Here is a 21,702-nt window from a genome sequence, read left to right on the forward strand (position 1 = left end):
CATCTCCGAAAATGCCACTGAACTGTACACGAATGGCAGAGATCGGGGCTCAATCCCCCCGGACACTCCCTACAACACGGCCATCAAGAAGCCAACAGGTCACAGGGCCTTGGAAGCTGAACTCAGCCCCAGGCGAGGAGGGGAAGGAAAGAACAGGGGCTGGGGCTAAGGAACCTTCTGATATGTGGGAACCACTACAGGTACATGAAACTGCAAGGACACGCTAGAGGAGAGCGGGCTGGAGAACCGCCTGCCAGGTCTAACCTCTCCTGCCTACCTTCCTCTGGGTTCATACTGGGGGCCAAGTCTGCGCACACGTCTACCCTGTCTCTCCCGGTGACAGCGCCGCCCCTGACATCCGGCCCCCATGCTCCCCATCTTCTACTCCACTACCTTTGACCCGCGCGCTCTTGGTCTCGAATTTGGTTAGCATCCTTCAGGCCCGCGGCTCCGAGGTCCCAATCCGAGCCCCGTCACTCCCCGCTGCCCTGCAGTTGCCTCCACGTCAGCTGCCCTCCACCCGAGGCTCCCGGAAGCTCCTCTGGACACGAACTTCCGGTCCCTGGAGCTCCGGGCCACCGAGACCGCACCAGGGTTGGGCCTAGAGAGGCCACTGCCGGACAGGAAGGGAACAGATGCTTCCGCTCCGCGGAGAGGCAAGATGGCCACGGCTGGGGGCGGCTCTTTGGCTGACCTGAAAAGTCGGGGTCTTCTTCGCCTTCTGTCTTTCTGCGTCCTCCTGGCAGGTGAGGCCTCCCCCACCCGTGAGCTCCATTCTTGGAGGAGAACCCTCCGGACGGGCACAGCCGCGAGCGCCGCCGTCTCCCTTCTGGTTCCCGTTGCCCCTCTGTCCCCCCACCTTGTATATCCTCTTTCTCTTTCGTTCCCACGACAGAAGTTCCCCTTTACCTGATCCTGAAGGTCCCTTCTCCTCTGTGGCTCGTCGAATCGCCCCATTCTTCCTCCAAGCCACCTCCTGGACTTTATCCGGATGCCTCCTTTCCCCCGGGCCCCAGCCACCCCACCCACAATCAGAAAGGACAGGTGTCAGTTTAGCTTCCTCCCCAACGCGTTTAGACATTTCAAGCTGAAAGCAACCTCGTTCTGTAGGGACAGTGCAGCGCTTACTAGAAAAGTAGATTCCCCATTTACTTCTCTGTTGACTCCACTATAAACCCGTGTTTCTGGGCTTTACCTCAGTTTGGCTCATCAGTAAAGTGAGAAAAAGTAGGACATGGGTACTTTTACTTCTTGATGTTCAATTAATGTTTATTGGATAAATAAATAAATGAGAAATCTGATGATACTAATGGAATTCTTGTATTTATGTAATGACTTCCAGAAATTTATGTGCTGGGTCTCAGTCTTCTAAGGGAACTACTTCACCAGCATGATATAAGTTTGATCTGTATCTCTTTCAAGTCAGACCAGTTAGTGCACTGGTGCAATTATTTTCTTTTTTAAAATTTATCTTTATTGTTGAAAGTATTACAGGTGTCCCTCCTTTCCGCCTCCCCCATTGACACACCTTCCCCACCCCACCCCCTTCACCGCACTGTTGTCTGTGTCCATTGGTTATACATATAAAATTCTTTGATTTATCTTCCCTCCACCACCACCACCATTACCCTTCCCTCTGAGGTTTGTCAGTCTGTTCCCTGCTTCCATGTCTTTGGATCTATTTTGTCTGTGGATAAAAAAGCTGTGGTACATTTGCACAATAGAATACTATGCAGCTGTAAGAAAGAAAGACTTCTTACCCCTTGAGATGACATGGAGGGACCTGGAGAGTATTACGCTAAGTGAAATAAGCATGATCTCACTTATCTGTGGGATATGGGTATTCTTAATTGTTTGGATCGTGAAATAATGATTAAGGGAACTTTAGGCATTTATAATGGTATATGGCTTTTCAGTTTGTCGGGCTTCAAAATGTAAACATGCCTGTATATAACCATGATCATACCTTCCTCAAATTCACATTGGTTTCAGAGATTCCCAAAGGAGAAACTATAGCCACCCTACACTATGCACACACACAAATCAGCTACTGATGATAGATTAGCTGACAGGTGTGTGGCATAAGTTTTCTCCCAGTTCTATTCAGGATCCTGGAAAAATGTCTCAGAAAGATTTTTTAAATTGCAATCTATATTCTTAGATTAGAATCCTTTTTATTAACTAATTAGTAATATACATACAGGCTAGAAAAGTAGAAGTGTGGTCACCCATGCAACCAGAACCTGGTGCATCTGAGGTTAAATGCTTTTCCTTTGACAAATGACGTTTTTCTCTCTTTGAGCCTCACTGTTGGTTGCTCTATGTAGAATTTGTAATAACCCTCTGAAGCGCATAGCTGGGTGTGTTTATGTGTTCCAATAATGTGCCCAAGAAGAAAGAATGGATGTTAGTCCCATTTCAGAAAGTGTGATATACTCAAGCCATACACTGAGGTAATGACAGGATGGAGACTAATGCTATCATCTCTCATTTTTTTCTAACACTTTTTATCTTCTGATCAGGTTTATGTGGGGGAAACTCAGTGGAGAGGAAGATCTACATCCCTTTAAATAAAACAGCACCCTGTGTCCGTCTGCTCAATGCCACTCATCAGATTGGCTGCCACTGTGAGTTTGAGGTTGGGAATTTGTGTTTGTGGCTGTTGATATTTCAGTCTGTGCCCTAGATACAAAGATCCAAGTCCTACTTGAGAGGCTCAGCACACAAAATAAACTATGTGGGTGGGAGCTGGTAGAGAACTATTTGTCAAACCAGGCAAGATAATTAGGAAAAGCTAACATTTAGTAAATGCTGCATGCTAAACTTCCTAAGCATGCATTTCATCTACTCCCCATGATGTAGCTACTACTATTATTTTTTGGTTAATCCTCACCAAGGATATTTTTCCACTGATTTTTAAAGAAAGTGGGAAGGAGGGAGGGAGGGAGAGAGAGAGAGAGAGAGAAAGAGAAACATTGATGTGAGAGAGACATAACGATTGGCTGCCTCCCGCACGACCCCAGCCAGTGCTGGGGTTCAAACCTGCAACCCAGGTACATACCCTTGACCGGAATTGAACCCACAACCCTTTGGTCCGAAGGCCGATGCTCCAACTGCTGAGCCAAACCAGCCAGTGCCAAAGTGGCCTTTTAAAGGCAATGGACTATTTGAAGAGAAGGTATTGAGAAAGTCAAATAATTTTGAGAGGAATTAGTAAAGCATTTGAATTTGCTGCTTTTTAAATGTGTTCCAAAAGACGGTACCATGACAGCATGCTTATAAAACTATGAATGGGGAAAAAAGTTGTGATCTAAAGGTTGAATCCCAGTTCCCTTTCTATTTAAACTGCTATCTTCAGAATTTGTTCTTCTGTGGATAGTAAGTAGCTCTGTCAGAATGTTTTCCAGGTAAGCAGGAAACAGAATCAGATCTTGACTCCTTCGTCATGAAATTGGTCATCTCTGAATTTCACTTCTGTGAAAACAGTTACACAAAGCTGAAAGTCAGACTACCTTTAGTAGCTGTTTATTGATGATTCTGATTAAGTGGTGTGCTCTCAGCAGTACTGTGTAACTTCCAGTAAACCTTCCAGTTTGGTAGGAGAAAACTGGAACACTAAGAAGTGAAGGACTTGCTCAAAGTGGCAGTTATTACTTATCTACCTGTCCTTCCCTGAGTTATTCTCTGTTCACTGCCCCATGTCTCTGCTACAGTAGGTGCTGGGAGTAGGTTAACTGGTTCCTGACAGTTCCAAATAAAATTTTTGTTGGACTTAGTGCTTAAACTGGGTCTGTGGGTAGAAGGGAGCCACGTCCATTGTGGGCTGAGATCAGACTTCTGGTCTTGCTGGGACCCAACTCTGGTGCAAAAGGTTAGAACCCTGTCCTCCTGGAGCTGGCTTCCAAGATAATCACCTCTGGGAATGAGTCATTCTGCTGCATGTTTTTAGAGCAGCCCTGTGGGAAGCAGAGCAGTAGGCAAGTGCCAGTACAGAGAAACAAGCAGGGAGGGGCTGGACTCTGGCCACTTCCTCATTAAGATCTTGTTTTCTTTTCATCCTGCTCATTTATAAGCCTTCCTTCATCATGTGTGCCTATCATTAAACTAACATGATAACACTAAGAAGAAAGAGACTCAGGTTTGATTTTTTTTATTATAATGCTGTTTCTGTTGGACCCTTTTAAAGTACTCAAAGGGCTAACGTAGGTTTCTTTTAGTTCCTTCTTTCCTTTTTTAATGTGTCCCCACAGTATGAGTTAAATGGGGGTGGGGAAACTTCTCATTGCAGGTTCAGAGAAAGTATGCAAGTTACATAAGCCTACATAGTCACTCATTGGAGCACAGGCTAGCATCCAAGTTTCTTTAAGTTCATTGTCATAGCTTGTCTTCTTCCTATCCTACTGCCAGGCTAGCTGCTCCTTTTCTATGTTTTAAATGCTATGACAAGGACTGTTGCCTTTTGTTTTCCTTAGAACTGTTATTGGCAAGTAGATCTTTACTAAAATTATCCCAGTCTTATATTCCTCTATACTTTATTGTCATTGTCAACATGAACTTAAGTATTTACTGTGGATAAGACATAGTTGAATGTTGAGGACCTGCTTCCACATCTAGATTTTACCACAACCCATAGGAGAAAAGTACCCCCTGGCTGGCAATCTGAAAGTACTTATGGTTTTGTCTCTTGCAGGTTATATGTTTCAGTTCCTTAGTCTAGGGCCATAATTCTCATTCCTGAGTATGTGTGATAAAGAACCACATGTGGTATGTTTTGAAAATACACATACCTAGGCCTCATCTTTAGAGATTTTAATTGAGTAGATCTGAGGTAAGGCCCAAGTATCTGTATTTTTTTAAACTCCAAAGTGAGCTCTGGCCAGTTTGCTCAGTGGTTAGAGTGTCAGACCATGGACCTAAGGGTCGCAGGTTTGATTCCTGGTTAAGGGCACGCACCTGGGTTGCAGGTTTGATCCCTGGCCCCACCGGGGCTGTGTGGGAGGCAGTCAATTGGTGTCTCTCAGGTTGATGTCTCTCTCTCTCTCTCTCTCTCTCTCTTCCTCCTGCTCTATCTAAAAATCAGTGAGGTGAGGATTTTTTAAAAAAGTGTCTGCTTATAAATCTAAAAGAATTTGAATAAATGGAGGAAGACTCTTTTAAAAATTCCAGAGTGATTCTGATACACAGCCAGGGTGGAGAACTACTGCTCTAAAACAATTTATGAGTAACACATCCAATTTTCAGTGAGGAGACTCATGAGGAGACCCTATGACGTCTCTGTGGACCAGTAGGGAACTAAGGGTGTGGCTACATAGAACTCAAGGCATTCGGGACCAGGGCTCGTCCATCCTCTATGCTGTGCAGCTCAGTCTTTGTCAGGTCACGAGACACACAGAAAATGGTGTTCTGGCACATACAGAAATGGATGATATTTACAGGGGTAATAGGGGTAATACTAATCTGTTCCTGGCTGGGGGTGACCAGCCTAGAGTCTTTGGAAAATCTAGGTCCCCAGAAATGAGGGGAATCAATATCATCACATTGCTAATCTATTAAGGCCCATCACTGGGAAACTATTCTAGAGACATCAGAGTTCTTGAACTGTACCTAAAACTGACCAAAAGCAAGTAAAGCTATTCTCAAATAGGGCAAAGGAATGGAAAGCTAGGGAAGCTGCTGAGGCCAATGGAATCTGGTCATGTGTTTTCACAAAGGAAGATTCAGTGGTAGAACAATGAGCTACAGATTCAGAGCCTGCCATTTTCTGGACAAAATACAGGTTTGAACACTTTATGTCTGCTGTCCTAGGGGGAAGAGGGCAAGAAAATGAGCATTACAGAGCCTCCCTGACTCTGAAGGAACAAGGCCTCCTGAGTAGACTCTTTTGTCCTCCATTCCCTCCTGGTATTCCTCAGGTAGAACAGGGCCCTTTCAGCTCTCCAGTTCAAGTCTAGACATGGCCGTAATAACCCAGATGTCTTGGGGATAGATGTATTGGGGATAGATGACCTGCAGAGTCAGTGTGGCAAAATCAGAACTGTCGACTGTGGGAGCTTTAATGTGATCCATTCTGTGCTGGCAGCTTCCATGAGTGGGGACACAGGGGTTATCCACGTAGTGGAGAAAGAAGAGGACCTGCGGTGGGTGTTAACAGATGGCCCCAACCCCCCTTACGTGGTTCTGCTGGAGGGCTCGCTCTTTACCAGGTAAAAACTGCATGCACCTGCTGGAGACCGCATGGAGAGAAGGGGAGATTCAGGGACCAGTCCTTACACTTAGGAGTGAGAACTTCCCTTGGCTTCCCTGATCTGATCTGGACAGGGTGCTCCTCACAAGGAAAGATGAACCATCAGAAGGAATTATCTCAGTGACCATATAAGTAGAGCTCTAGTGAGTAAGGACCCCAGGGAGGGAGTAGGGGTGCACAGGGTCACTCAGACACGGGGTAGATGAGATTAAGCTCTGAGCTCAGATTGGGTCATAGTCCTCTCAGAAGTTAGAGACAGGAAAGGCAAGAAATGAGTCAACCGGTTGATTCCTTCGAGTCCCCATTTGTTTCCATCCTTGGGGGCAGGATATTGGGCTGCCTGATAACCTTTCTGTCTTCCTTCATGCCATTCCCTTCCTGTTCTAGGAAGGTGATGGAGAAGCTGAAGGGAAGCACCAATCGAATCGCTGGTCTTGCAGTGTCCTTGGCCAAGCCCAGTCCCGCCTCAGGCTTCTCTCCTAGTGTGCAGTGTCCCAATGATGGGTTTGGTAAGAGCCCCAGAGGATCTGCGGAGCCTACTGTCACCCAGAGCCCCTTGTTGCATCAGTCTCGTGTCTTTGTGTGTGTGTGTGTGTGTGTGTGTGTGTGTGTATGTGTGTGTGTGTGTGTCGGGGGGGGGGGGGGGGCTGTCTATGTGTCATGCGAGCAGCTGAATCCCGAACAAAAGATTGTGTTTCTTGGTCTTTGCCTTCACCCCTTCCCTCTCCTGCTTCCCCTTCTTCCACTACCCTTCCATTCTCGCTTTTTGTCGCGCACTCAGATCCCTAATGGCCAGCCTGGGGCTCCCTGATACCAGTGTCTATTTTATTGTGGGTGGTGACAGGTTAATGCTGCTTCTTTGAGCCCCTATAATATCTTAGCCTTCCTCATCCGGACCCTAAGTGCTTGGTGCCCCAACATCCTATCCCTCTCCCCCTCTTCAGGTGTTTACTCGAGCTCCTATGGGCCAGAGTTTGCGCACTGCAGGAAAATACAGTGGAACCAGCTGGGCAATGGCTTGGCTTACGAAGATTTTAGTTTCCCCATCTTTCTTCTTGAAGATGAAAATGAAACCAATGTCATCAAGCAGGTATTGACTCTGCCAGCTCCTAGCAGTTCCAGTTAGAAAGAGTTATTTTTTTAGGCTCTCCTCTTGTTTGGAGGGAATCTCATTCCTCTGAAAGACAGTTGCTTCAAGAAGAGCCAAGACATGTATTGTTCTCATGCTTCCCCTCTCCCATTTCTCACCTGCCTTCATTGTGTTAAAGGTTTTTAGACTGGAAGACAATGTAAAGGATAATTAACATGAAACAAGGTATAGAGCCCACGTGAAGAACCCCTAGTGTGATAAAAGGAACATTGAACTAGAAATTGAGAGATTCGGTTCAGTCATTTCTGAAGTTCTTTTCAGCTCTGATGTTCTCTAATTCTAGTCTGGCGTCTTCATTCACACAGAGCAGTTAGATTCATCCAAAATTACATGGTGAGGTGATGTCCAAGCCGTCTTGAATTTGATGTTTAATTTCCAGTTCAGTGCTCTTTACCTCAAATCACATTATGAACAGTGGCTGAAGCCCCAAATTGAGCCAGGTCATTTGATACAGGTTAATGTCATCTGCCCCCTCCAGCTAGCCATCAAGTCTGTGCCCCTTCACACCTCTTGATGAGTTTTTCTCTTTGACCTTATAGATCCTGTGGTTGTACCAGACACCTGTAGCTCAGGGAGAGGTGTTGGAGAGGCTTCAGGATAGAGCTGGGCCCTCCTCTTTCTGGGAAGTATGGGAGGGACTCCCAGCTAGCTGCCTCAGTGGGGTCCATCTCCCCTTCTAGTGCTATCGAGATCACAACCTGAGTCAGAATGGCTCGGCGCCAGCCTTCCCACTGTGCGCCATGCAGCTCTTCTCACACATGCACGCTGTCGTCAGCACTGCCACCTGCATGCGGCGCAGCTCTATCCAGAGCACCTTTAGCATCAACCCAGGTAGGACAGATCCGAGGCATGCTGGGTGGACTGGGTGGGTCGGGGGTCAGGGGACCAGGCCAGGGAATGCTGGGACGGAGTGGGTACAGGCAGGGAGCACTGGTGGGAGAAGTGGAAACCGTTCTCAACCATTGCAACTTGTCCCTGAAGTGGATGGTGGCAGAGAAACCAACATGGAGCCGTGGAGACAGAGAACGTGCCTCATAGAGTCGTGGGGCACTGGTCAGAGAGGCCTTCCATACTTTCTTTTTAGCTACCTTCTCCCTTACACCAGTTGATGTCTCACTGTTTGTGTCCTGCTCAGAAATCGTTTGTGATCCCCTGTCCGACTACAACGTATGGAGCATGCTTAAGCCTATAAATACATCTGGGACGTTAGAGCCTGATGACAGGGTTGTGGTTGCTGCCACCCAGGTAAGTGTTGTCTCCTGATCAGAATGGGCAGGGCTGGCACAGAAAGGGCAGGCAGGCCTCTGTTGTGCATATCAGGTTTCAGAGTTGCCACAGTGGGGAACCTCAAGTGGAGAGGGATCTGGGCTGTGGGACTCTGGACTTCAGGACATGAGTATTTACTTGACTGAAACAGGAGAGAGGGCCTGGGGCCTGGTCCTGATTTCCATTTTCAAAGTGTACTTCCCTGCCTTTTCTCCTGGACCCAGCTGGACAGTCGTTCCTTTTTCTGGAATGTGGCCCCAGGAGCCGAGAGTGCTGTTGCCTCCTTCGTCACCCAGCTGGCTGCAGCTGAAGCTTTGCACAAGGCACCCGATGTGACCACCCTGCCCCGCAACGTCATGTTCGTCTTCTTCCAAGGGGTAAGGCCTCTCTGGCTTGAGTTGGAATGGCCAGGAATTGAGGCTGGGGGATAAAGGTGGGAGTGGCCACCGTTTGGGGAAGATCTCTATACTTGACTCAAGTTGTTATTCAGCAGAGAGCTTCTGGATGTGTCTACATATATATCCCCTTCAGAGTCCCCTGTTGTAGGAAGGCTCTGCATCCCGCCCGGGAAGGGTGCTTTTATTCCCTGCACCCTTTACTGTCACCTCCACTCAGGAGCCCTGAGGCTCCTGACTCTCACTCTCCCCATAGCCTGGCCCTGGAATAAGGGAACAGCAGCTGTGGCTGAGTTAATGGACAGATGGGGGTGGGGGGGCACACAAGAAGCAGCACATAGCAGCTGATGTTTGCCTCAGGCCTTACTGAGGCCGCTTTACCCATCTATAAGCTCAAAAGTCATGTGATACAAACATGTGAGGGATGGTCATAGCTGGGAGGCGAGGTAGGGAGGAGGACAGTCACATGACTGCAAATGCTACCCAGCAGTTTAGATGCCATGAGACAACAGCTTTGTGCTGAGAGCTTTGATCTAGCCCCAAGGAATCAAGGCTGCCCTAACCCTTTGGAATCTCTGTTCCCTTTCTCACCCATCTCTACCCCTCAGGAAACTTTTGACTACATTGGCAGCTCCAGAATGGTCTATGATATGGAGAAGGGCAGGTTTCCTGTGCCGTTGGAGAACATTGACTCGTTCGTGGAGCTGAGACAGGTGTGCAGCATGTGTCTTCGCCCCTTCCTTTCCACTTTTCCTTTTGTTCTGTTGTCCTCAACGCAGGTTCTGCCTCCTCTTCCCTTGACTTCTCTTTTGATCCCACTCCTTTCTCCCAGAATGACAGACTGATTATGAGTGTTGCTTCTTCATCCTTCCCCCAGGTGGCCTTAAGAAATTCCCTAGAGCTTTGGATGCACACAGACCCTGTGTCTCAGAAAAATGAATCAGTACGGAAGCAGGTAATCTGAGATCTCTTTCCTCACTTTTCTTTTCAGCAGCTGAGAATACAGGCACCTCCTTGCTCTGGCCCTATCTCTGCCAGCCCCCAGGGCCTGTGAGACAGGACCTTAAGTTGGGTGTTGGTTAAAGGGTGGACACCGTGGCTGTTACAGCTCCCCAGCAAGATCCATGAGCTCACTCATGTTGCTGGTTCCGTGCGATGGGTAGCTCTCTGATCATTTGGTGCCTAGCAACTCTTGCTGCCCATTGAGGACAGGGTAGTGACAGGGCTGCCTTCTCTCACTGCTGCCCCACAGGTCCAGTTGTCCAGGCCATGCTGCCCCATTCTAGCATGTCAGAGTCCCAACCCAAAATGTCCTCCACTTTCCTCACTACTTGTTCAAGTTCCTGCTTCCTCTCAGTGTCTAGCTTTAGGCCTTTTTTCCTCGAGGTCTCTTCCTGCCATTGCAGCTTTAGTGTTATCCCTGCTCTGGGCTCCTTTACCACCTGCATTGCTGGTTTTGTGTTATTATTTGTCCCTCCAACTATGCACAACAAATGAGTGAAGCATCAACTGAGGATAAGACGGAGTTCTGAGGACAGTTGGGTTTACCTATAAATTTGAAAGACACAGGCCTCTTCCTTCCTTATGCAATAATTTTGAAAGGGTGGTAGGAGCTGCAGGAAATTCAGGGGGCCTTGATCCCAAAATCCTTGAGGAATTTCTATCTAGGAGGGTTTAAGGCAACTCCCCGAGCTGAAGACTTGAAGTAGAACGCATTTCAGGCCTAAAAGACCTCCCGCTTGCCATTCCCCAGCCGTGAGTTAATCTCCCTTGCCCTTCCCCCAGGTGGAGCATCTCCTGACCACACTGGAGAAGAGTGGTGCTGGTGTCCCTGCTGTCGTCCTCCAGAGGCTGAGCCAGTCCCAGCCTCTCCCACCATCATCTCTGCAGCGATTTCTTCGAGCTCGAAACATCTCTGGTGTTGTTCTCGCTGACCATGATACTGTCTTCCATAACCGGTAAGAGTTACCTGGCCTGCATCCTCTTCCTTCTCAGAGAGAGTGTTCTGCAGTCAAGGGTCCACAGAGAGATGTCTTCTGTGTCCAGAAAGATCATTGCTCTCCCCTGTCCCCACACTACCCTCTCCAAAGCCTCAGCTCAGTTTGTGTTCTTGGTTCAGTGGCCTATTCATATCTATCTTGGTCCCCTCACTTGACTGATGTTCATCTTAGAAAACAATTCTTTCCTGTACAATTTTCCTTGCTTGTGATTCCTCCTCCCCAAGCTCTCTAGGGGCCCAAATTCCCCAGGGCTGCCAATGGAAGGTGTTATCTCAGATAAGTGCTGGATTGATGATAGGGTTCTTTTTTAAAATTTCTTTTTCTTTATTAATTTTAGAGAGAGAGGAAGGAAGAGGGAGAACAGAGATAGAAACGTTGATGAAAGAGAACATTGATTGGCTGCCTCCTGCATGCCCCCCACTGGGGATCGGCCCATAACTTGGGCATGTGCCCTGACTGGGAATCGAACCTGCGACCTCTTGGTGCATGGGTCGACGCTCAACCACTGAGCCACACCAGCCAGGTGATGATAGGGTTCTTAAGGTGTAGGACAGAGAGCCGTCCTGTCTGGGGCCCACCCAAGGATGCTGCACACCATACTCTGAAATTCGCGTGTTCTTGCCACGTGGTGAGTGCATGTGTTTCAATGTGAGGGGTGTAGTGTCCTTCTACAGCTGAGGGAGCTCCAGAAATGAGAGGTGAGGCCTCTTAGTCACCTCTCTCCTGGTCCTAGGTACCTCGAAACTTCCTCTAACTTGAGCACTGGGCTAACAGGGACTTCTTACTCAATCTGGACTGCTAAGCCCCTAGCCCCCCTTCCTTTTTCAACAGGTCTAAGGAATTTGAGTGAAAATGCTTAAGCTCTGGTTCTCCCACCACAGCCAAGTAGCAACTTCTTGTTTATTTGGGGCAGTGACAGTTCTGATGCATTGGGTCAGTTCTCCTCCCCCAGGTTGTCATCCATGCTACTTCAGGGTGAGGGGGTGATTCATCATTTGGACACATTTTGGACTTGTGTGGCTGACTTGAGTCTGTATGGGATAGGTATTCACTGATGGTAAAGGCTGGGAGTGTTCTTCTCTTAGCCTTGCTTCTAAGATCTGTCTCCTTGGGGCTCCCCAAGGAGCATTGGGGTGGTTTGACCCAGTGTGGTCTTATACATCTGTGAACATGTGTGCTAATCCCCCTCTATTTCACCCACCTTTAATATCTGTTCCCTGGAACAATCACATGTTGCTCTGATGATTTGTGGCAGGTGCCACTGAAAGTCAGGTTAGCCATCCTCCTGTATCTCCAGCCCAAGAAACATGAAGATCTTACGTTTAAAGATCTCTCGGGGAGGAGATTCCTGCATTCTGATTTCGTTCACCTTTTCTGCCCTGTCTGTCGGGAAGTCTTTGTATCTCACTAACCACTGCTGCCCTCACTCTCACCTTCCCACTCTCCACACCTTCAGATCTTAGTCTCTCTACCCTTCCAGGTCAGTGGACAATGACATACCAAGTTGCTGCATAAGGGGCATTTGAGGGAGGGAAGGGGCCCTGGCTGAGTGTAGCCAAGGCTCATGTTGGTTTTCCTGGCAGCTATTACCAGAGTGTTTACGACACTGCCGAGAACATTAATGTGAGCTACCCTGCATCGAAGAGCCCTGAAGAGGACCTGGACTTTGTGACAGACACTGCCAAGGTAGCACTGGCCTGGGCTGGGTGGGAGCAGGGGGGACACAGTGAAGATGGTTAGAATGTTACCATTCGGCCCCCACTCCTCACCTACCACAGGCCCTTGCAGATGTGGCCACGGTGCTGGGACGAGCACTGTACGAACTTGCAGGAGGAACCAGCTTCAGCAGCACTATTCAGGCTGATCCCAAAACAGTAAGAACAAATGGGCCATGGCTCCTTTCTGTCCATTTATACAGCACGCTGCCCCAGCCTTTATGTCCCTTGCCTGGTCCCCACACCTTGGAATTCAGCATGCCCGTGTGTGTCTGTGAGGGACACCTGATGCCCCAGAGAGCTCTCAGCTGGGCCTCATCTGCACCCTCATGAGCCAGCCACTGCCCCTCTAACTCCAGAGTCTATCTGGCCAGTCTGGTTTCTCCCCGATGACTGGACCTCCACTAGTCACTCTGTCCCTGGGCTCCAAGTCACAAAGTCTCTGTTCTCACTGTCACAATTCTAGGTTACCCGCCTGCTCTATGGCTTCCTGATCAGAGCCAACAACTCATGGTTCCAGTCTATCCTCAGGCAGGACCTAAGGTCCTTCTTAGGTGAGCACCAGATGTGGGAATGGGACCCTTTGCCAAGGAAAGGGATAGAGATAAAAGTTATCATTTTACTTTAATTTTTACTTTTTTCTTTTTCCTATTTTCCCTCCTTGTTTCCCTTTTTTTCTGTTTCTCTTCCCTGGCTCTGGCTGATCCTGGGCTCTTCCCATCTCTGCCCATCTGCACTGCACCTTCTGTCCACCAAACCCTCCCTTCCCTGTGGTGTCCAATCAGGTGATGGGCCTCTTCAGCATTACATCGCTGTCTCCAGCCCCACCAACACCACTTATGTTGTGCAGTGTGCCTTGGCAAATCTGACTGGCAAGGTGATCAACCTTACCCGAGAGCAGTGCCAGGATCCAAGTAAAGTCCCCAATGAAAACAAGGATGTGAGTGGTAGAGGGTGTCAGAGGTGCCCTGAGGGTCCCTTTCCCTTGGGAGAATTGGAGAATCTCCTAGGCCCAACTGGACCCAAGGGCTTGGGATGAGGTGGAGGGATGCAGCCCTTTGAACTTGAGTGTTGAACAGGCAGTAGCCTGAGAAAAAGGACCAAAGGGCAAAGGGAGTAAGTGAGAAGGGTCGCCTCAGCCCATGCTCTGGTCTCTTCCTGTGCAGCTATATGAGTATATATGGGTCCAGGGCCCTCTGAGCCCCAACGAGACAGACCGACTCCCCCGCTGTGTGCGTTCCACGGTGCGACTGGCCAAGGCCTTGTCCCCTGCCTTTGAACTCGGGCAGTGGGGCTCTACTGAGTACTCGACATGGACTGAGAGCCGCTGGAAAGACATCCGTGCCCGGATATTTCTGGTAGCCAGCAAAGAGCTTGAGGTGAGATGGGGAGAGAGGTGGTGGCAGAGACCTATTTGACCCCTTTCATTTCCCATTTGCCCCAGATTTGCCACAAAACCCTGCAAATCTGTCCTTTGTCAGCTGGTGTGCCCCGTTAGGAAGCTTGTCTTCACTGGTAGTTTGATTCTGTGCTCATTCTGGTGATACGCTCTCATAGAGACTCAGAGGAGAGGCTCCTAACCCTGTGGTCCCCAGGTAGTCCTTCCACAGCCTCGCTCCCACCGGCATTCCCACCTGGCCTGGCTGGATGAGGCCGTCGCTATTTACCAAACACCTGCCACAAGGAAGTCAGTAATGTAATTGCCACCGAGAGTGAGTCATGGGTCCTGCTTTAAGAGGCTTAAAATCTAAGTAATACAAGATAGAAGCAAGAGCAGAGGTACTTTGCTTCTCTTTTATTTATTTTTTTAAATATATTTTTTCTTCATTGAAAAGAAAGTGAGAGGGAGAGAGAGAGAGAGAAACATCGATGAGAGAGAGCATTGATGGGCTGCCTCCTGCATGCCCCTCCACTGGGGATCAGGCCCACAACCTGGGCATGTGCCCTGACCGGGAATCAAACCGGCGACCTCTTAGTGCGTGGGTCGACAACGCTCAACCACTGAGCCACAGCAGCCGGGCTTTGTTTCTCTTTTAAAATGGGTAGACTAAGTCTCCAGATTGCAGAGATGTTGCCTGTGATTGTTCAGTACTTGGTGCTTAGAGCCAGCTCCAGAGTTCTGATGTCCTGGCTCCCAGCCCCAAGCAGCCACCCCAGACTGCACTGAGATGGTCTGAGAGCACTTCTCTCCCCCGCAGTTCATCACCCTGACAGTGGGCTTCGGTGTCCTTGTCCTGTCTCTCATCGTCACCTACTGCATCAATGCCAAAGCTGATGTCCTTTTCATCGCTCCCCGGGAGCCGGGTGCTGTGTCTTTCTGAGGAGAACCCCAGCTATTCCTGCCAGCTCTGTGGTTCAGTTCCTAGATCATTTGTCCCACTGGGACAGAAACCACTAGTTTGTCACTGGAACCTCTCTGGGCCTGGCTCAGAATGGGATTAACATAAAGAAGTGGAACTGCACGAAAGAGACAGTGAGAGAAATAAGTCCCCTCCCCTCCCCAGCTCCCCCTTCCAGGCTTCCCTTTCCCGTGTCTTCTTTCTCCCCACCGCCAGATTCTGGGACGACAAACAAGCTTCTTGCTCCTGTTTAACTCCTAGCCGCCCACCCTAACGTACCTTCTTCAGGATCTCTCCTCTACTCTCCACCCTGCCCCGTGCCTTCCTCTGCTCCCCACCCACCTTCTGTACCTGTCCGCCTTCCTGACCAGGAAGGATGAATGAGGGTTCAATGCAGCAACAACTACAAGGAAGCCCTGAGGAGGAGGACGGAGCGCTCCGTGGGCCGAGCCTGCTGTCCCCTCCCGCCGCTGTCCCCAGGCCCTGAGATGGCGCACCGGGGCAGGTGTGCTGCCGGGTGGGTATCCCACCTCCAGCCCACAGTGCTCATTTGTCATTTTTTAAAGCTGTAATATCTATTTTTGTTTTGTTTTTTTTGTTTTGTTTCGTTTTTTGTTTTTTTGATGTGTGTGTGTAAATATATCGGGTTTCATTAAAATAGACTATCCCACATGACCTGTTATGCGTCCCAGGTTCCCTTGTTCAGTGACTCCAGACTGGAAGTCATGAACTGTTACCTCACTGCTCCGTCCCGGGTCTTCTGGGGCCCACGGAATAAGGCTCCGTCAGACCAGCTGGAGTCCTGAAGGAAGGGCTCCTGCTGGAGCCTTGGAGCCCTGGCTTCTGTCGTAAAAACAATGTTAACAGAGTTTCTTTCCCCCTTTGTGTTTGACAGACATGTCTTTATCACTTTGAGATACTGGCGAGGGTACAGAGATGAAGGGAATACAGCCCTTGAGTAACTCCCAGTTGGGGTGAAGGGAGAGACAGATACACTCCCAATGGGGTGTGATCCGGTGCGGTAAATGGAACAGTTACAGAACATCCCGAGTGCCAGGGTGGCACGTAGCGGGACTGGGGCCGTGGGGTGGCATTTGGAAAGGCTGCACAGAGTAGGAGGCACCTGAAGTGTCATTTAGGCTCACCAGGTGGAAGCACAGAGCCAGGAAAATGATGAGTGACTCTGTGCCCCAGCCATACGCCACATGGATCCGCAGGAGAGGCTGGGGCCAGGTCACGAAGGCCCTTGAGGGGTCTGCCAAGGAGCGTGTCGATGGTGGGCATTTTGTAGCTCAAAACATGAGTGGTTTGGGACTCTTTGGAGACACTGATTTCCTGGGTCTTCACGGAGGCAGTGGAGTGGAGCAGCCCTGCTAAATGACAGGCAGAGACTGAGTCAGCGGAGAGAAGGAACTGGCTGGGGTGACGCCGAAGCCAGCGTCTCCCCTCGCTGCGGCCAGGAGGCTGTCTCCCTCACGCCTGCAGACAGCAGAGATGGAGGAGGACTGGCCATTTTCAAACTCCCAAACCCTCCTCTCAGTTTCCTGTTTGAGCTGTCTACCTTTTCACACCCTGCTGACAGAAGGGGATTATTCTCCAGGTTTCTTTCCAGATTCCCTCAGGGGTAAGTTTGGGGTTCTGGGAAATGGAAATACATGCTGTTGCTCCCCCCACCACACACCCCTGGCAGTCTGAGCTGGAGGAGTTGTGTGTGGTGCTGGCGGGAGCTGAGCACAGCTGCCACCATCGCCTGGGCTGACTCCACACTTCCCTCGGCCAACAGGTCTCCCAGTGGGCAGAGCCCACTTCCTCATCCTGCTGGTGGCTTCAGGAAACTAGCAGTGGCTGGGTACCAGGGAGGGCGTTGAACAGGGAAGCAGAGGGGTGGGTGGAATCCAGGGGACAGGGTGGGCAAGAACGAAGGGACAAGAGGCATAGCCTTCAGGATCCAGGCTCCGGCTCAGGAGTCCGCATCACAGGCTGCTTTTCTGCCTTTCATGCTATCCCACCTCTCAGCACCCACCCCTCCCTCAAAAATGCAGAACCAAAAAACTGGATCTATGGCTCTTGGGGAGAAACAGGCCCTCAGATGACCCACTGGGGCTGCCTTTCTGAGACTGGTCTGGTTCCTCACCAGGTACCTCTGGTGCGCTGGAGACCACGTGGGACCAACTGGCAGCATCTTAGGGCCACAGAGTTTAACTCTTTAGCCTCCCTCCCACTTGCTCCGGGCCTTGCTCACCCCTGTGCCTCTGACATTTATTTCCCAGACCCTCCCTTTCCCAAACGGCTTCCCTCCCTTCCTGCTCCTTCCCACTGATGGCTCACAGGGCACCTTCCCTTCCACCCAGCCTATGCTAAAAGCCGAGTGACTGAAATCCCTGCTCCAGGACCCAGCCTCTGCCTCTTGTGCCATCGCGTCCTCCACACTGATGGCTCCCCTGTCAGCTGGCCTCCTCCCAGCTTCTCTTCTATTTCCCACATCTTGCCCCTGCTCCCAAAGGCCCATCCTGGGAGGTTTCCCATCCAGAGTCTGGTGTTTTGCACTGAGATTCCACCTTACTCAGTAGGACTTGTTTCTTCCAGGGACCATATAACAAGACTTTAAAAATGATGTGCTTGGTCTAACTTATTTGATAGATGGAGGGAAACAATCACCCGGAGGAATGATACGGCTTGCCCAAGGTCACACAGCAAATGGCAGCTGAGACTAGAACATTTCTTCTATCTGCGCTGGCAGCGTGGCTGCAGTAAACATTCACTGAGCATGGCTGTGGACGAGGCACTGTCCCAGCATCGTAAAAGGGTATGGGATAGGCCACCTTCCCTCAGAGACTGAAGCCACAGTCTAGATGGCAGGAAGGGACATGACAGAAGATAGAACGATGAGATGCGGCAGCTGTGCTGTTTTGCAAGGAGCACAAACCCCGACCCAGAGGACAGAGGGTTTGCTTTGGGTAGGGCCAGTAAGGGGTTTCCCCTTGGAGGAAGAGCTCAGGGTCGGATTTTCTGGTGTGCCCTGGTGCTCTGCGTGACTTCGGAAAGGGCACTCAGTCTCCCTCTGGGCCTCAGCATTCTCTATGCAGCGTGAGTCAGGAGCTCTCTGAGGTCCCTCTGCTAGGGCTGACTCTATCTGGTTCCGTGTGGCCTCTCTTTCTCCCTTTCAAACTCCTCAAGGCAGGGCTGATTTGAAAGAATAATTCATGAACTTTCTAAGTTATTGGGATCTATCTAGAGAGGGAGGCCTGAGGGGCACTTGTTATCCTCCAACCCAGAGACAGCAGAAATTTGGGGAAATTGTGGCATAATGCTGCAGAAAAGAGGCCTGTCACTTGCATCCCATCTGCAAAAAAGCCTGGAAGGAGTTGCTGAAAGTTGAGCTTGGGAAGCAGAGACCCTTGCACGGTCAGGGTCTGAATGGGCCTAGGTGGGATTCCTTCCTGCATCCTCGGAGGTAGAGGAACCCCCACATTCTGACGTGAGAGGAGAAGCCATAGCTCTTGTTCCTAGCCAGGGAGAACTGAGCAGGAGTGCAGGGGGTATCTCAGGAGGCCCAAGGTGGTGATGCAACTGTGTGTAAATGTTACCAGCCTCTGGCCCAGGCTGGCTGGCTGCCCAGGGGCCGGGGGCTAGGACCCTAGAGTCCTCACTCTCGCCCCCTCCCCCATCAACGGAGGAGAAGTTCCAGAAACTGGAGGAAAGGAAGGAAAAACCGATGAAAGAGGGTATGGGGCGTGGGGGAGACACAAAGGGGTAATGGGATGTAGGAAGGAGGGATACCCGGTAGGGCTGAGGCAGGAGAGGGAGCCTGGGAGTGCTGGAGGGAGCTGAGCCTGAGGGGAGAAGGCCAGGTGGGTGTGGCTGGGAGGGGAGTGGGCCCTGAGCTGGTGGTGACAGATGGGTGATCACAAAGAAGAGAGCTTCGGGGAAGACAGATGGATGGGGGAGGGAAGAGGAGAGGCTGGGGGTGGGGTGCAGTGGTCGGAGGTCATAATAAGATAGAAGATGGGCTCTGAGCTGCGGAGAGGTGAGTGGAGAGGAAAGAAGAAAGGAGAGGCTGCCTTCAGAGACAAAGGCTTCAAGGCTAGGGGGCCATGGGGCAAGAGGGCTCAGGGCTCGGGCGCTGAAAAGGGGGGCTTCCAGCCAGGCTGACAGCAGAGGCTGACAGATTGTGCAGTTAGCCCGAGTGGAGACCCGCTGTCACCTTCTCGAGGCACAGAGAGGTGGAGACAGAGAAAGACAGACAGAGACCAAGTGGAAGCAGGCAAGGAGAGAACCTCAAAGATGGAGAAGACCCAAGACCTGCAGCTGCTGCCCAGGAACACAAGTGCTCCAGCTTGACTTGTTCCTGTGACCCAGAGCAGCACCCGAGCTCCAGGCCACTCCCAGGAAGGGTCAGGCAGTGTGGCACAGCAAGGGTTAACACTGTCTGCTCTCCTTGCCAGCCGCTTGCCTGGTTGGGTCCCCAGGGCTCCCCGCATATGTCACCCTCTCTCATGCCAAACCCACTGCTTCCAAGCTCCTCAGACCCTCCCCCTACCCTCAAGGACCAGGCCTAGGCCCCAGGGTCTTCCCTACACATCAACCTTTCTTCCCAACAGTCTGACTTGAAGGCTGAGTGGAGATGAAAAGAGATTGTACTAAGCTGAAAAAAGAGAACACCTCTGAAATGCAGAATAATAGTAACCACAGAGCCACTGACACCTCTCCCATCCTGAGCCCTGCTCCTCCCGCTCTCCTTACAGCTAAGACCCCTACACAAGTCCAGGGTCTTCCCCCTCGGCAGGGCTGACCTCCCAGCCTCCCCACCCTCCCGCAATCATACTACCCCCTATACAGGTGCAGGAAACTCCGTGTCACCTTCAGGTCACTGTGCACAGATGCAAAGGTTGCGTGAATACTTCACGATTTACCTGGCACTTTCCCATGCACGGAGTGCCAAAGCCCTATGCGGAAAGCAACACTGTCCCCACTTCACAGGTGACAAAAGCAGGCTCAGTCAGGGTTAAATGACTTGTTCAAGGTCACCAGGACTTAGAGCCAGGTTTGTTGGCCCCAAGTTTAGTGCAAGGAGTGGTTCTTCCCACCACTCCAGGCTTTCAGCTCCTCTTTATCACACATGTATGTTCTCTTTACTCCCCGGAGGAGCAAAAGCTGAGTCCCTGAGTGATGACTGGTGGTGGTCCCCGCGTCTAGGATCCGGGGATGACAGATGCCACAGAAGAGGAGGTGGTCGCAGAGCACACTCAGACCCCCTGCCATCAAACCTCAGCTTGCAGGGGGAAGAGCATGGGCTGGACAGTTCACGGCTGGAAGTTGCAGGTCCAAGAATCTGAGCTAAAGGCCTAAGGGGTGGGAGTCTAGGTGCAGGGATCTGGTTCCTCCCTTCTCCACACCACCCTTCCCTGCCATAGTTCCCTCTGCTTCTATAGCGTCTCTAGGTTCTGCTTCTGTTTCCCTCAATGTCTTACCCTTTGGGGTCAGTAATAGTCCCTCATCTCTGTAGTTCTGTTCATTGTGTCTTCCGACCTTGTCTCTCATCTGGGGTATTTGGGGTTCCTCACAACTCTGGGCTCTGCCTCCTCCGTGTTCATATGTCTCCTTCCTGTCTTGGGGCTTTCCTCAGGACTGTCTCCCAGGACCAGTATCTGCCCATCCCTAAACATCTGTGTTTCTCCACATCTGTGTTTCTCCCAGGTCTGTGTCTCCTTAATGGTTTCTTCTTTTCAGGTATCTCCCCATGTCCCTGCCCCACTCATATCTTGTACCCCTGGGTCTCCCACAAAGCCTTGGCAACCTAGCAATTCTGCTCCCGTCCTCTCTTTTTTGTCTCCGTCTCCCCATGTCTCCATCTCCCTGTGAAAACTCTTCTCCAAATCTGTCACCCAGTGACTGTTCGCTCTTCTCTCTCTCTCTCTGGGTCTCAGTCTCTCCCCATGTCTCTCCCTTCATTTTGTCTGCTGCCTCTCTATCTTCCATGTGTCTGTATCTCTCCTCTCCCTCATGACACAGTCGCCTGAGACTCCCGGTCTCCCAGTTTCTTGGATGGGATAGAGGGCAGGAGGGTGGGGGAGGTAGAATTGTTGTTGCTGGGGGCTCATTAGGTGGAGATTGGTTTTTAATCAGCACCATGGCAATGATGATGCAAGAACTGAGATGCCACCTGATCCCCTGCCCCCCCCCCATCCTCCTCCTCAAGCCTCCTTTCCCTTCAAGCTCAGCCCATCTGCTGGTGCCTGGGCACCTGTCTGGGCCTGCCCAGGTGGGAGTTGCTCCCTCCCAGACCTGGGGGTAGGAACGAGTTGAGGAGCTTGGGGAGGAATTGCAGGACTCCCCTTAGGGAGTGCCTCACCCTGGAGAAAGCCCAGAAAGGGTTGATCAGCAAGGGAAATGGCAAATGCCTCCAAAAGCCTAAACCTGGGATGTGGTCCTACTCAGGTCCAGGCCTGTCACTTGCATTATCGTGCCTAATCTCTGTGGCAACCTAAGAAGCAGCTAGAATTAGCCCCATTTTACAGAAAAGGACAGTTGAGGCTCAATATAACTATGTTACTTGTCAGAGGTCACACCGCTGACAGGGCTTTCTTCCCTGT

General features: G+C 50.6%; 2 protein-coding genes across 6 annotated transcripts in view; one reads left to right on the forward strand and one right to left on the reverse strand.

The window, feature by feature from the left end:
• The window catches only part of COPA (COPI coat complex subunit alpha), a 43,724-nt gene extending 42,730 nt beyond the window's left edge, over window positions 1-994 (reverse strand). Inside the window, exon 1 of one of the 2 annotated variants that reach the window (XM_036271832.1) lies at window positions 910-994. Coding sequence is in view for 1 of the 2 variants with exons in the window: in XM_036271831.1 (XP_036127724.1) it covers window positions 394-433 (40 nt within the window). In the remaining variant the exon portion in view is untranslated. Of the gene's footprint in view, window positions 1-393; window positions 553-909 lie in introns of those variants that run through there. The other variant, XM_036271831.1, reaches the window with a different exon arrangement.
• NCSTN (nicastrin) lies at window positions 552-15,788 on the forward strand. 4 transcript variants are annotated; one of them, XM_036271833.1, is made up of 17 exons: window positions 552-746; window positions 2,523-2,627; window positions 6,080-6,203; window positions 6,632-6,753; window positions 7,189-7,334; window positions 8,075-8,225; window positions 8,530-8,639; window positions 8,885-9,037; window positions 9,664-9,768; window positions 9,933-10,010; window positions 10,841-11,013; window positions 12,639-12,741; window positions 12,834-12,929; window positions 13,237-13,324; window positions 13,556-13,710; window positions 13,937-14,149; window positions 14,969-15,779. In XM_036271833.1, exons 1-17 carry the CDS (start codon window positions 662-664, stop codon window positions 15,089-15,091), a joined length of 2,130 nt encoding a protein of 709 aa, XP_036127726.1. In that variant the 5' UTR covers window positions 552-661; the 3' UTR covers window positions 15,092-15,779. The 4 variants fall into 4 exon arrangements, with proteins under 4 accessions (XP_036127726.1, XP_036127729.1, XP_036127727.1 ...); XM_036271836.1 differs by lacking the exon at window positions 14,969-15,779 and having other exon boundaries at window positions 623-746; window positions 13,556-13,684; window positions 13,937-14,043; XM_036271834.1 differs by lacking the exon at window positions 552-746 and having other exon boundaries at window positions 2,550-2,638; window positions 14,969-15,788.
• Window positions 15,789-21,702: the final 5,914 nt, after the last annotated feature.

Source organism: Molossus molossus, unplaced genomic scaffold, assembly GCF_014108415.1.
Source record: "Molossus molossus isolate mMolMol1 unplaced genomic scaffold, mMolMol1.p scaffold_m16_p_20, whole genome shotgun sequence".
Lineage (NCBI taxonomy): Eukaryota > Metazoa > Chordata > Mammalia > Chiroptera > Molossidae > Molossus > Molossus molossus.